The sequence below is a fragment of the Vespula vulgaris genome, chromosome 3, assembly GCF_905475345.1.
Source record: "Vespula vulgaris chromosome 3, iyVesVulg1.1, whole genome shotgun sequence".
NCBI lineage: Eukaryota > Metazoa > Arthropoda > Insecta > Hymenoptera > Vespidae > Vespula > Vespula vulgaris.
The window spans coordinates 12,662,683-12,677,764 of NC_066588.1; the positions used below are offsets into that span (position 1 = coordinate 12,662,683).

A 15,082-nucleotide genomic window follows, 5' to 3' on the forward strand; every position below is an offset into this window, starting at 1 on the left:
CTCTCTCTTTTTTTTAGTACCACCACTCTTCGTCTCTTTGCACAGCGGTTTCTGTTTCCCACCGTAGAACCATCTCTATCTCTTTCTGTCTCTCTGTCGGTCTGTCCGTCCGTCGATCTCTTTCTCTCTTTCTCTTTCATTCAGACACACACACGCACGTTCTCTTCCTCCTTCTACTCGACTACCTACTACTGCCACTTGTGTGTCCATCGGTTTCCGTACCGTCCCTTCTTCTTCGTTCGCTCTCTGTGTTCGAGCCCAGTTAGCTCGGTATCGCATTATGCTACGGTCGTCACACCGTGCTGTACGATGCTACGTCGGTGCCGTGGCAGTACATACTCGTGATCTTCTTCTTCTTCTTCTACATTTGTGTGCTCCACGTTACCACTCGCGAGAAGCAGGAAATCATCGGCACACGATTGGTACCTTCGCTGGCATGCTACGACACGGAAAATAATGGGAAAAAACGCCAGCAAGTTGAAGTCGCGTAGAACTCAAAGTCAGTTTTTCCTCTCTTTCTTTCTTTCTTTCTTTTCACATATTCTTTATCATATTATATAGTTTCTAAAGAAACACGAGTCTCCCTTTTAATAAATCTTTGTTGCTCGACGCATAGTTTCGTAAAAGAATCGTTGTTTACAAGTGCTTTTCTAAGCTTCCAGATTTACTATGTCGATCACACGTGACGCACAAGCTGTTTCCTTTCGTCGAGAGAACGACTTTTCTTCTTTAGTTTCGAAACTTTAATGAGCGATTCACAAATCGTTTCGAGGATATATCAAGACGTTTCTTCGAGATCCAGATGAGATTCTCATGGCGCCACTTGATTTTTATGATCTATTCGATATTATCGAAACGTCTTAAAATGATTCATCTTGCTGTAATTCGATGTCCTTTGAAAGGTTATTTGACAGATAAGCGAGAAGAGAAGATACGGGAGATCGATGCGATTATTTGCGGTTGGCCGTGATTCTGTTGTGAAAATGTCCAAGAATCGAAGTTCGGAAATATTACGGAGTAACGTGAAATTTATCGAATGAATTCTGCGCGCTAACCAGCTCGATCAAGAAAGCTGTAAGGCGACTTGTAATTTTGCTGATTAGCGATAACGCAACAGAATATAAACGATCGCTTAAAACTTAAACGTTCGTACGTAACGTAAATATCGAATCTTTTACGAATACACGGCGAATATACGTATCGTAGACGATTTCATCGTACGTACGCACGTATGATCACGATTTAAGAGTCCAACAAATCTTTGATAGTTTGGTGTCTACTGAACGGCCGAGCAAAAGGTCATATTTCCTGCGAGTTACGACAGCATCTGTAATGTGTCCGCAACGTATATACATACTGTCTTGTTACGTTGCCAGCAACATCGATGTGGTCTCAATGACGTATTCGTCAAGTATTACGCGTACTCCCGGTATAATTTTTCTTGCATTTTTTTTCCTCCATGCGATTTGAAGGATGATCGTTTATCCATTCGTTTAATCGTCTGTATCTTTAAGAAAGAATCGTGCGTCAAGGTTACGGCAATCCGACAAAGTACATCAACGAGAGATATTTATTAAGTATTTATAGCGAATCCGATGGATCGAATGGATAAATCTTGGAAATTCTCCTTATACCTCAAATTCGTCCAAGTCGAAGGAAATCAAATTTGATCGAGGTACGCTACGAAGTACGTACGGCGTCAATAACGCGCATCATTTCACGCTTAAATATCTGATCGTATAAATAATCGCTCTTTTTCAAAACGTTCGAAATTAAATCGTTGCCGATGCGAATGATTACGAAAGAACTTGAAAAATTTCAACGCGTTTACGATTCGCGAAGATGGTCTTTGTTGGGCGCATTTATAAAAATCTGACAAATTTCAACTCTTCCATCGATTTAGCTAATAACGTAGTCGTTTGGCTTTTAGAAACTCCAACATTATCTTTCAACGTGTCAAGAATATAATTTCGCATGTGAAATTTCATACGAGGCAGACAATTTCAGACAATTCTATAGCTCGGGGCAACCGCGCTTGTGTGCTTTTTTTTTTAGTTGATAACGTCTCTTCGTACATTGCATAGTTATCTCGGTAAACGGCGACCTTATCACCGTTGCCAGGTATTATGTTAGCAAGCGGAGAGTGAGAGCAAGCCAACGGCGACGGCAACGGCGAGCTCAGCACACCTGCATTCCGATTACTTCGCTTTTTCAAACCAGCCGTGCTCAGTTACGTCAACCGACCGACCGATCGACCGACAGACCGACAGACCGACGACTGACAGATCGTTGTCGATACTAACACACGATTATACGATACCAACCTCAATTATTACATTTCAATCGCTTTCAACTATAATCGTCCGCGGGTTACGCGATCGAATTGTTTTAGGAAACTGTTGGGTCGATGGACGAATAGATAAGCGTACAGATAATAATCGATAAGTATAAATAGGCGTGAAAAAAGAAAATAAGTTGCTTCGAAAACCGATGAACTTAATATCATTTTACGCATTTTCAATGATCACGCACGCAGGATACATCAAGTCTAATTTTAAAACGTTCCGATATTCCAATATCTATAATTGTTTATGATTTGTAGTCGAGGTTGAAATTCTCGTATTTGAGAAACTCTTAAAGAAAAGAAACGGCCTATGGAGAGAAATGAACTGAATGTATCTGCAAGAGCGCAGGTAGCAGCTCGTGATTCTGGAAAAAATCCAAACGTGCTTTCGAGCGTGTTCGAGCGCAACGGTAAAGCGCCTGTTTGAACGATCGTGCCGCCCGAAACGGGCTGGCTTGTTTTCGCGACAGTGGACGTTATTGTTACGACAGTACAAATAACAGAGGCGCCGTGAACAAACAAGAGATAGACATCAACTTATCGCATCTATTTGCGTTCTTCTACTGCACAATGCAGATGCAAAAAAAGCACGCCTTGTCAACGCAAGAACGATTTCGAATTTTTGCTACTATTTTCCAAAGACCGTCCTTTCGTATCCTTCGAACAGTAAATTTATAGCAATCTTTTGAAGAATTAACTAAAAGTTTATTAAAACGTCGCTATGATCGAAACACCGTGAACGATATGAACGAAAGGAAAAAAATATATCATCTTTTTCTATAGCAGCGTTTTTACGTATTTCTAAGGCATAGCATGGAGTTTTCGATTTCCGTCGATGGGCACCCTGCAAAATTTAGGTGCCAGCGGACGGCGCCGGAAGAGAGGATTTTCTTCTTCGACCTCTTGCAAGGATCTTCGACGGCAAAGACATACGATTCATCTACAGCCGGAAGTGATTATTCAAAAGGAACCGTGCTTGATCGTGACTCCACCGTCGCCAGAGAATTTCATTAGGGCTAATCAAAGGTACTAAAGAATACTAATTTATCGAATCCCCTTAAATCGATATAACGAATTAACAAGGAGATGCACGAATGATTTTTCTTTTAAGGAAGTTATATCCATATTTCACGGTAGTAGAAATATTCTAGAACCTACATGCGGTAAATAAAGAACGTGAAAAATATCGATCGACGTGAATAATAAATCGAGATGGAAACTCTTGCTGTTTGTTCTTTCTCTCTCTCTCTCTCTCTCTCAACGTCTGAAATTTCCACCAAAGTCGAGTGTCTTGACTTATAATTTATGAATTAGCCTCTTTGAGGGTATACGGGAATACCAGTACACGGGCACATAATGGAGCCGGCTGGTCTCGAACCGGTTTTCCTCGATCTTTGCCTTCAAAATGACGTGCCGACTCGTATACGGCGCGCAACAAACGCGGGAAGTCCATAACGTAAGATCAGGGAAACCGCGAATAGGATCATCCGCGAGCGAGAAATCTTTCGAGGCTTCGTACTGCTCGTCCTTGGTTCTGATCGCACACGCACGCATAGTGCGAGAAATTCGATGATATAATTTCACGATAAAGTAAGCGATGACTCGTGCAGTATGCTACTCCAAAGATCTCGACAATTTACATTTCGATTATTTCTTTTTTTTTCTAAGCAAAAACAGCGATTTGCTTTCTTCCGAAGGATAAACTTCGATCGATCGGTACGTCAAAATTTAATAAATAATCTGAAAAGGTAAAAAATGTAAATATATTAATCGAACTTTTTTACGCGCTTTTCGTAAAAATTTCAGACGGTTTCGCGTTTAATCGGCTCTTACGTTCTTTCATCCTATCCCATTGGTTCAACTTATCTCATATTTCTCATTCCATCGTATCGCATATCCGAGTTTATCTCAAATACGTTTGCGCATCTGCAGATAAGCGTGGTTTCGTTCTCGCACATTGCATCGGCTACGCGTGATCTCATTGGACGTAATAGAGCGTCAGAAGTCGGAGACGAGGAGATAACTAAAAGATAACGAAAGAAAGGAGGAGGAGCGATGCTTACGCGTAACGTTATCTTTATCTCTGTCAATAATCTATATCTCGGTATTTCGATGCATGGTGCAGCATCCTTATCGACCAAGTGCGAGTTCACGAGTTAATTTTTTTTAATAAAATTACTCGAAAGGTTGTGATAAAGAGATCGATCGATATTAAACTTCGATTCTTCTTTTATTCGCTCGAAAACGAACGAATATAAAAAGTTTCGCAAAGAATTTAAGTAGAATAATTAATTAAAATTATCATTATCGTAATTCTAAACTTGCATCGATTAAATATTGAAGAGATATCTTAATTCGTTTAAAACTAGGTCAAGTAGATTGATAGAGTTTGTTCAAGGATCGATCGTATACACGTGAAAATGTAGTAAAAGCTGGTTCATTAAATTTCTTGGCAAAAGTCTACGATGAGAGACACTATCGGCGAAGATACGCGGTGTAACCATATGTCGACCATCTGAATTTCAACGAAAACCTCGTCCCAGGTAGATTCGTTCGATGCGTCTCACTTTTTTGCGGCATTTCGCGGAACGTTTCGATCGAAAAAAAGATATTAGCGAAAAACATGGTCGTCGCGGAACGAGAAAAAGATGTTACTTTTGGTCTAAAGATCTCCTTTAAACAACACAATTTTTCGAAAATGAATCATATGTCTAATTTATGGATATGTTTCTTTTACATTTTACTTTCGACCATCTCGATATTTCAACTATTAATGAAAAACAAATTCTTGCATAAATCGTTCTTAATAAAAAATAACTATATCGATCGAAATTCATAAATTATAGTGTTATTAGAAAAATTCGATATGAAAAAATGTCAGTTATAATATCGATCTATTAAAGCTTAAAAAACTCGCTTTTCGTTTCGACGTTATTCGTTTGACGAAGAGTACGGAAAAGTAAAGAGCATGCAAAAGATTGATTGCATCTGCGTGCACTCGAGAAAATATACGCTCTATTGAGCGCCTTTGGCGCAGGCGCGTAGGAGCACTATCGAACTCCCCGTATGCACTTTCCCCTATTTTCACGAAGATCGATAAACCCCATATTGAAATGAGACTGTCGAGAGAGAAAGAGACGAGAGGGGGAGAGAGAGAGAGAGAGAGAAACGAAGCTCGATTTTGATCCGGCAGTGTCTTAAAAAAAGATTCGATTTCAATCAAAGCTGATGAAGCGTACGACTCTGCGAGTATCTGTCACCGCGTCGACGGACTTCTTGACGTTTAAAGCGATTCGGGAGATGAGAAAACGCAGGCGTAAGAAGGGAGGGAGAGAGAGAGAGAGAGAGAGGAAGAGAGAAGGAAACCTGCTGTAGGCTCATCACAGGGACGTAGAGATTTCCTTATAAGACCACGTTATAACAAAAATTCGTTCAATTTCGATATCGATTAAACAAATTATCGAACTCGTCGTTTCGATCATCAACTTCGCAATGCCGTCAAAAAGAATATTATTCTATTTCTAAGTGAAATAAAAAAATAATGTTGGAAATAATTGAATATCTCGTACAAAAGGAGGAGAAATGTAGAAAATAGTGAAAAATCTTCTTAATTATTCGAAAAATCGATACTTCGCGTGGGATTATTTATTAATTTCGTTCAGCGAAGAACGAAGGGGAAAATCAGAAACGTTTGGTACAAGAGGAAAATTCGCGATACGGCATTGCGAGCGTTTTATAGCTTTTCGCAGGTTCTATTAATACGGCGAGAAGAGCCCCTTTGATTCCCTCCAAAAATACGGCACTGTCTATATTGTAGGGTCGACGGACATAGTTCAGTGGGGTGCGCGCGCTCGGCCGGAGAGCCGTGTGGCCGAACCCTATCCGTCGATTCTTTCCTTTCGACGAATCGAAATATCACTTAACGGCAGAACGAGTTAAAAAGAATAGAAATTTTGTTCCTTGCTTAATCGAATCAGCTCGTTAAGTTCGATTTTAGAAAAACGGGACGTGCGTTCAGGTGCACGATGTGAGTGGCACGCTTAGTGAAAATTAATCCTTCTGTCAGATCGGTGGAGGAAGTCGAAGAAGAGGAGGAGGAAGGAGAAGAGGGGGAGGAGGAGAGCGATAGAAGGGAGGATCGCGACGCATGTCTTCTACATCGAGAGGTATCTCTCTCGAAAGGACCCGAGAGCAACAATAATTTAAATCCACCAATGGTAAGTCTGAAAATTATTCACAAAAGACAAGAGCGAATTGACCGATCGAACATTCTGCTTCTCGAGAATATAGTTTTCCGAGGAAACGTCTTTCTCGCGCGAGAGTATTGTCGAAGACGAGTTTGATATCGCAAATCAAGCGCTCAAGGCTGCTCTCGTTAAGCCAATCTGCGCCGGTTCGGTAGACTCGCAGCACTTCTCCATTAATTGATACAATTGTCTTACGTCGAAGAGACTTCAACTTGCAATGTTTTTACGTGCTTTCCGATGTAACGTTCCGCGTGTATAAAATTCGATTGCTCGATACTAGTATAGATACTCCGATTCTTCGATACTCGCTGCGAAATTTTCGAAGATGACGCGTAAAGTCTATAAACTTTGATATCAATCGTTCTTTCGAGCGAAGATGACAGAAGTCACGTTGATCACGTCGACGTTGTTACAGGAGCAACCGGAAGAATCGACGCGGAAACTGTTAGAAAGAGAATTGCGGCTTTTAGATCCACGTGATTTACGCTCGCACGCTTGGTATCATGGCTGCACGCTCCGAGGTGGTAGGAAAGGTGCTGAAGCAGAAGTACCCAACGACGGTGACTTCCTCGTCAGGGATTGTGCCTCTCAACCAGGGAACTATGTTCTAACCGTACGATGGAAGGGACAGCCGCTTCATTTCGTCATAAACAGAGTAAGCTGACGACACCAAGTGAGGATTCGTTAAGATCAATCTCTGCGAATTGACGAATTCTTTGTACCGTCATTAATCGATCGTTAAATCGTGTCGTGAAAATAACTTTTAGTAGAGGAGTTCCTTAAGATGCATATGCAAACGCTCTGCGAAGAACTGGTTCTGCGAAGAACCCGAAAGATAACGAAAAGGGAAAAACCGCAAAAGGCCAAAAAATGTAGAAACCGCTCGTAACTTTGAAAATGGATACGCTCGTAAGATAGCCCAAAAGAGGAACGGATAAGATCGTCGATAGAATAGCAATGAGAATTGGTCTTCTAGCAGGCATGCGCGATACCAAAGTAAATTTCGTATTAAACAGGGTTTCCCTTTTATAGGTCGTAATTCAGCCGGAAACGGTCTACGAGAGAGCACAATACCAGTTCGAGGACGAAGCCTTCGACACGGTCGCCGATCTGATAACCTTTTACGTTGGTAGTGGTAGGCCGATAAGCCAAGCGAGCGGTGCCCGAATCATAACTCCGAAGCCAAGATCGGTGCCACTGACCTGTGTAAGCGGTGGACCTGCCGTGAATCAACATGGTTCGAGTCCATCCTCGTCGTCTTTGTCGACCGGTTCACCGCCGCGATTGCCAAGGAAGCAGCAACGTAGCCATTCCTTAACGGCGCAACATCACGTACCCGATCAGCATGGAGCCAACAGAGAGACTGGAAATCAGCAAACGAATGCTCCGATACAGTCGAGTACGCTACCAAGAATACCACCGATACAGAGTCAACCACCTTCGTGTTCGCTGTCATTGGGTCGTCAAAAGATTATCAGAGTGATCTCGGACCCAGCGCTTCAACAACAGCAACAACAGCTGCAGCAACAGCAGCAACAGCAACAACAGCTGCACCAACAACAGTTACATCAACCTTTGAATCATCAAAATACCATAGCAGGCTCCGCTCCGCCGAAACCACCGCGAGTGCCATACGTCGGGAACCATCAGCAACATCATCATCATCGCCATCATCATCACCAAGGTTATCAAGCTTCCGGAAGCGACAGTGGCAACGGATCGGGGGACAGCGAGTTCGAGACCAATAACTCGGGCGGTACCAGTCAACCGTCGTCGTCCGCACCCATCAAAGGTGTGGTCATACGAAGTCATTACAATACCAGTAACGACGGTACAAACGGTAATAACGGCAACGAGTACGAGCTGAGCGCCGAGGAACAGCTCGTGGTCGCTGCTCCTTCGTTGGAGGTCACGACAGTGCTCGACATCGAAGGTTTCTCGACTCTTCTATTACCAGCTGGAGAACATCGACCTCTCGATCCGACCGCGCTAAGAGGCGTTTCGGGAATGTTGCACGATTCGGCACCCAGGGTCTTAGCGTCGCATCTCACCAGGATCGATCTCGAAGTCGCTCTTCAGCCTGGTTCTGGCAATCGTAGTGGATTAAGTGGAATCGAATTAGCGACGCTGCCTCACGGCAGACAAGCTAGGATGGATCTGATCGAAAGATCCGAATGTTTGAAGCTTCTAGTCGCGGTGACCGTTCTAGCCGGTGCTACGGCAATCGAGAGAGCGGCGACGATCAGTAAATGGATAAAGGTTGCGATAGACACCAAAACGGCTTTAGGAAATCTTTATGGTTTCTGCGGTGTAATGCTTGGCTTATGCCTGCCGCAAATACAGAGATTGGCCAATACGTGGCATCTTCTCAGGCAGAAGCATACGGAAGAAGCGTTTAGCTTCGAGGCTAAGCTAAGGCCCACTCTTCGCGCCATGAATGAATGCACGAATCCTCAAGCACCCAACACGACGTTACCTCATCTCCTACCAATCGCTTTGCTCGAGGAACGTGGTCCGGAGGACGTTCTCGGTACAATGATTTACTTTCTTCTTTCATTGACATCGTATTTGACACTTTTCTACCGAATGCAGTTTTCGCGTAATGAAATTTTTGCGTTACCGTAGGAACCGTAGCACCTTCTGGACTGGCAGCAGCGATACTCTCGCCTTGGGAAAACTCTGCGCCGGATTGCGGTCTTTCCATAGTTTGGTCTCATCTCGAAGCGGCGCGTAAACTCGCCGAAAGCTTGCCATTGTTTCGACGAAACGCCGAGATCGCTTTGGAAGGTTGTAGAAGTGACGAATTGCTGTCCGATGCGTTTCGAACGGAGTTTCATATAAAGTTTTTATGGGGTAGTCGGGGTGCCACGGTGGCACCCGAGGAAAGGCATCTCAAGTTCAGTCAGGTCCTGGACGCAATGTTCGACAAGTGCTCTGCCAGCGAAGTGTCGGCGTAGATAATATAGATGAGTTATACCGAAGCTCTTGTATTTCGAAGTCTGTAGGATCTTTTTAGAAAACTTAAAGTTATCGTCGGAAAAAAATCAAGGACGTCGAAATGCGATGCAAGCATATAAGCAATCAAGCGACGATTATGTTCAATAAAATTGTTGCGACAAATGTTTCGAAATAATCGATTGCTAACGACGTAGGCACTCACAAACGGACGGCGAAACGTATTTCGTGAGATAAAATCGAACTATACGAGTCGATCGAGTTGCCGTAGTCTCGTTTTAATATGCCAGTTAAAAAATCAAAATGTTCTCTCCCTTAGTGTGGCTCCCCGTGTACTTATCATTACGAATGTAATCGAAAAGTTATAGTTATATTACCGCCATAGAGTAACGCCATAGAGATCTTAAAGGTCAAAAAGCCGATTTCCTGCAATTATATACAACCCCATCCGTGACAATACGAAACGGCACTATAAATGAAATTTAAAAAAGTAGACGAGAAATGCGACTGCCATTCGTACAACAACGTACTTAATTTTAATTGATTGTATGTTTGGCCAATATTACGTTGTAAATGTTGTTCATGTTTGTTCATACTTAATATACGCAAGTAAAAAAAAATCATTCGAGAAAATCGATAATGGACGAACCTAATTTCTCAATGCGTTTAAATAACGTTACGTTATTTACTATACTCCTTTATGATTTAAATTATTCATTTGAGCTCCATCGTATTACACAAGTAATTAAGTAATTTTTATCTCCTTTACAAGCACCGATTCACACATCTTTAATGGTATTTTAGTCTAATTAACAATTTATATATACTTTATCCATAACTTCTGCACTTAATAATGTAACGAAGCATTATTATCATCTTCCATAGAGAGAGAGAGAGAGAGAGAGAGAGAAACACGTCGTACTGTCCACGCATATCGTTCTACCATGTTTGACGGCCGACTTGAGCGCCATTATTACTATCAAGGCGAACAGTATGCAGTACGTAGACATACACATTACACATTACGTGATACATTCCGAACCGGACGACAGTTATTTTATTACTAACCAATAGCCAGCTATTTTTTTCGTACGTGAGAAATGCGAGATATCTTGTCAAGGGCTCCTAAAGGTATAATGCGAAACGCGAGATATCTCGTGATCCGTCCGCTAGGTTATGCGTTAGATATATTCGATATATTAATAACAGTTTTACCAAAGATTTGAATTTTATTTACAATGAACAAATAAAATATTAGAATTTTCTATTCGTATCCGATCGAAGCAAATTATTTTTGATTTAGAAATGTATCATTTAATTATAAACAACAAAAGTATTGTTAAATTAATCGATGCATTTAACTTTATGACTATTAAAATATATTGCAATTTCGTCCAATTTCGTTTACCGACATTTCAGCATGAAACAACGCAAGATGGCGCTTATATTGGCTCGTTCTCGTTTAAATAGTCTTGTTATGTGTCAATTGCGTTAACACGCCGACAATATACCCGGTGCAAGGTGGCTCGTATTATTTCTAATATCCTTGAAATTTTATACTTTCGAGGATGCAAATTTTACGACAATTGGACGTGCATCCGAAGGTGCGCGAAGAGGCCGATATTCTCATTAGAACATTCAGCGGTGCTATCGGTAATATGATTGTATTATAGGTTAGAATATGACGTTTATCAAATTACTCCAGATTTTAATATCATTTCGTCCTATATTACTTAATTATAGAATATTTCTTTATCTGAATTTTTAACAGATTTCCTTTTCTTTATTATTGCGAACTAAAAGAATATTGAATGTTTAATTAACCTTAAAAATTTTGTGTTTATATACAAAGAATGATATTCTTCATCAAACCCATATTTTTTATATTTCTTCAATATGATGATAGTTACTTTTTTATACGTAATATTTCATAATCAAAAAATATTATGTTTCTGAAAGACTAATATATATTGCTTACATCTGATTATTATTAAATGAACATCAGAGTTAATAATTGAGCAATAACATTTACATTTTTTTCAGTGACTGTCATTAGTACTATTATCATGGGAATATTGTTTTTATCCGAAGTAAACTATTATCTTACACCTACTTTAAGCGAAGAATTATTCGTTGATACGTCAAGAGGGTCAAAATTAAGAATTAATTTGGATATAATAGTTCCTGCAATATCATGCGATCGTGAGTATAACATATTAAGTATTTCACTTATCCATTATTGGTAACTTTTTATATCTAAGGATGATACTAATAAAACTTCTAGTTTTATCAATCGATGCTATGGACACAACTGGTGAACAACATCTGCAAATAGAACATAATATATTTAAGCGACGTTTGGATTTAAATGGAAAACCTATAGAAGATCCACAAAAAGCAAGTATGTGTACAAATGATTTACGTCAAAATTTTTAATGTCGCATCACTTTTATATGATAAAGATCCCATTATTATTATCTAAAACTATTTTAATTATTTCCTACTCGAACAAGAACAATTTTCTTAGTCATATATTATACATTGATTAAAAACAAATAAATCATAATTTTGTTAATGCACTGAATATACATATAATAAAATATAACTATGAAGAATTATATTAATTCTGAAGGATATTCAGGATAAACAATGAAAACGTAAGTGCAGTTCTATTCTATATGTAAAGCCATATATCATAGGTCGTTTCACTTCACTTTGCTAATGATATGATGCACTAATCAGATATCGCAGAAATCGCATTATCTTAAAAAAAACAATTAATGTAACATATTACTAAGTGAAGATACGTAAAAGTAGACAATATAAGAGCAACCCGCAATTTACGATAGGAAGTTTTGTTAGCTGTCTGTGTATTTTTAATAAGATATTCTTGCAGATAAGTAAACGATTAAAAAAGTCAATAATATTATAGCATTCAACATGTTAATGTCAAATAATTTCACATTTATGTTATATTCAATTAATATCGTATTTAACGAGTATCGCTAGATAATAATTATTATATTGTACCATAGATATTACAGACACAAAGGCTCTCAGTAAAACTACAGAGAAGGTAATTGAATAATTTTTCTATTTATCTATATTAGCGATATTCAGTTTTTACATCGTAAAACGTGAATATTCAACTATTTTGCATTAAAAAAAATCGATAATTTATATATTTTTCTATAGACAATAACAAATATTACAACTGAAACGTGTGGAGACTGCTATGGAGCGGCTAATGAAGCATTAGGTATAAAGTAAGTTGCCTTGTAAAATTGGCTAGTTTTTTTATGAAAGAGAACTTTCACGTATAATATTTGTAGATGTTGTAATACGTGCGAAGATGTGAAAGAGGCTTATAGGCTTAGGCAATGGGCTCTTCCTGTCCCATCTACAATAAAACAATGTCAGAATGATAAATCAGTAGAAAAGATGAAACATGCTTTTACACAAGGTTGTCAAATTTATGGTTATATGGAGGTGAATAGAGTGGGTGGAAGTTTTCATATTGCACCAGGTGATAGTTTCTCCGTTAATCATGTACATGGTACGTCAATATGGTTTTTTAATTCGAATAGAAGTAATGTTATAAATTTAATTTTATAACAATTCGAGTCATTGGATTACATTATTACAAATAAAAAATTATATTTATTACAGTACATGATGTGCAACCCTATTCTTCGTCTCAATTCAACATGACCCACAAAATCCGTCATTTAAGTTTTGGACTAAATATACCAGGAAAAACAAATCCAATGGATGACACTCTTGTAATTGCAAGGGAAGGTATGCTTTTATTCCTTAAAAGTATTTTATTAAGAAATCAACAATATGTCTTTGTATTATAATCTTATGTAACTTAAAGGTGCTTTGTTTATATAGTATTTGAAATACTAGCATCTTATGCCCATTCCAATAGCCATAAATACGCCAAATGTACCACCACCCTGAACCATGCTTTTACCAAGATGACCTATTAATTCTCTTCCTCTTAATCCATATCTAAACGTACAAAGATCGATTAACATATAATTTAAAGAACTTCTTTTTTAGTAAATCGTATTTCTTATGTACCTGAATGCTGCAAATCCTGTTAGAATTGCACCAGATGTCATACCTACACAGAAACCCATAGTGAAACCCATCGTAATCCTATCCCAGCAAGAAACTTTCTGCTGTTGCGTACCTGGTATAACCGGCATGGCGATCTATGAATATTAAACGTTACATCGACGCATGTTAACCTCTATTATTAACATTTTTTTATTAGTAATTTTGTTAATGATTTTTGCCTCTTTTTATTTCATTGCTTTCAAACAATTCATTTTTTATAAAAATCAATTAACCACAAATATATAATAAATTTTTACTTCTACATGAGAAAAACAAATTTTCACGATTTATTAATATTTAGCTCATAAATCGCTAACGTACATACCGTGTAATCTCGTACTAATTACTTAGTAAAGCGTATTTCTCTCTTTTTTTTTTTGGTTTAAAAGCGTTTAAAGAACCGGACTCAACTTGTATTACGATATCTGAGGCGCCATATTAGTTTTACGATAAAATGAAAACGACATGTTTCTGTTACTTCCGTCTCGATCGACGTCGCTGTGTATCGATATTCACGTGGCGGGTTATTTGAATGAGAACAACATATCAACAGACTATCCATCTATTGTTTAATCTAGTTCAATCTATGATAATTGAAATATATTTTCATATATATGTATATATATATATATTTACTCTTTTTTGCTTTCAGGAGCAATGATGTTTTACCATTACATAAAAATTGTACCAACTACCTACGTGCGTGCGGATGGTTCAACTCTTTTAACAAATCAATTTTCTGTAACGCGGCATTCCAAGCAGGTATCTCTGTTCACCGGCGAATCAGGCATGCCTGGAATATTTTTCAGTTACGAATTAAGTCCTTTGATGGTAAAATATACGGAAAAAGCAAAATCTTTTGGGCATTTTGCGACAAACACTTGTGCGATTATTGGCGGAGTTTTCACGGTAGCAGGATTGATAGATTCGCTTTTGTATCATTCAGTACGAGCGATACAGAAAAAAATTGAACTAGGAAAATACAATTAGATTGTAAAATAGAACAATGTGGGAAAGAACTGTTACACGGACGACATTTCGGAGTGCGCGCATCTTTCCATTGGAATTTTTCGATTTTTTATTCGCACAAAGACGATTCATATATATATATATATATAATGCATTTGCAAAAAAACAACGATATCGAATCTGTACGTTATAACCATATAACAGACGAATCTCACAGATAAAGTGAAATTTGTATACAGCAAAGCTGATCAATAGTTACAATCTATGTATCGTAGCATTTTATTACACGTTTTTGGACTGTTTAATCAACATCAATGATAATCGTCCAGACCAATTGCGATGTAAAATATTTGTGTGTACAAGTTTGTAAATATCAAGAAAAAAATCAGATAAAAGAAATACGAAAACGTAATAAAACCAAAATGTCAAGAAAGCACAAGGC

At 38.7% G+C, this 15,082-nt stretch overlaps 3 protein-coding genes across 4 annotated transcripts; 2 read left to right on the forward strand and 1 right to left on the reverse strand.

The window, feature by feature from the left end:
• Window positions 1-281: 281 nt before the first annotated feature.
• LOC127062654 (breast cancer anti-estrogen resistance protein 3 homolog) lies at window positions 282-10,179 on the forward strand. The gene is made up of 6 exons (XM_050991258.1): window positions 282-499; window positions 3,151-3,370; window positions 6,411-6,561; window positions 7,007-7,246; window positions 7,624-9,121; window positions 9,217-10,179. The coding sequence occupies exons 1-6, from the start codon at window positions 457-459 to the stop codon at window positions 9,546-9,548; spliced, it is 2,484 nt and encodes an 827-aa protein (XP_050847215.1). The 5' UTR covers window positions 282-456; the 3' UTR covers window positions 9,549-10,179.
• Window positions 10,180-10,529: 350 nt separating this feature from the next.
• On the forward strand, window positions 10,530-15,079 carry LOC127062658 (endoplasmic reticulum-Golgi intermediate compartment protein 3). Of its 2 annotated transcripts, none has more exons than XM_050991273.1 (9): window positions 10,530-10,677; window positions 10,966-11,219; window positions 11,590-11,748; window positions 11,831-11,947; window positions 12,582-12,622; window positions 12,742-12,812; window positions 12,879-13,102; window positions 13,216-13,344; window positions 14,324-15,079. In XM_050991273.1, the coding sequence occupies exons 3-9, from the start codon at window positions 11,613-11,615 to the stop codon at window positions 14,659-14,661; spliced, it is 1,056 nt and encodes a 351-aa protein (XP_050847230.1). In that variant the 5' UTR covers window positions 10,530-10,677; window positions 10,966-11,219; window positions 11,590-11,612; the 3' UTR covers window positions 14,662-15,079. The 2 variants fall into 2 exon arrangements, with proteins under 2 accessions (XP_050847230.1, XP_050847229.1); XM_050991272.1 differs by having other exon boundaries at window positions 10,966-11,199.
• LOC127062661 (reactive oxygen species modulator 1) lies at window positions 13,333-14,158 on the reverse strand. The gene is made up of 3 exons (XM_050991280.1): window positions 13,997-14,158; window positions 13,633-13,766; window positions 13,333-13,560 (listed from the first exon to the last, which is right to left on the reverse strand). The coding sequence occupies exons 2-3, from the start codon at window positions 13,758-13,760 to the stop codon at window positions 13,452-13,454; spliced, it is 237 nt and encodes a 78-aa protein (XP_050847237.1). The 5' UTR covers window positions 13,761-13,766; window positions 13,997-14,158; the 3' UTR covers window positions 13,333-13,451.
• Window positions 15,080-15,082: the final 3 nt, after the last annotated feature.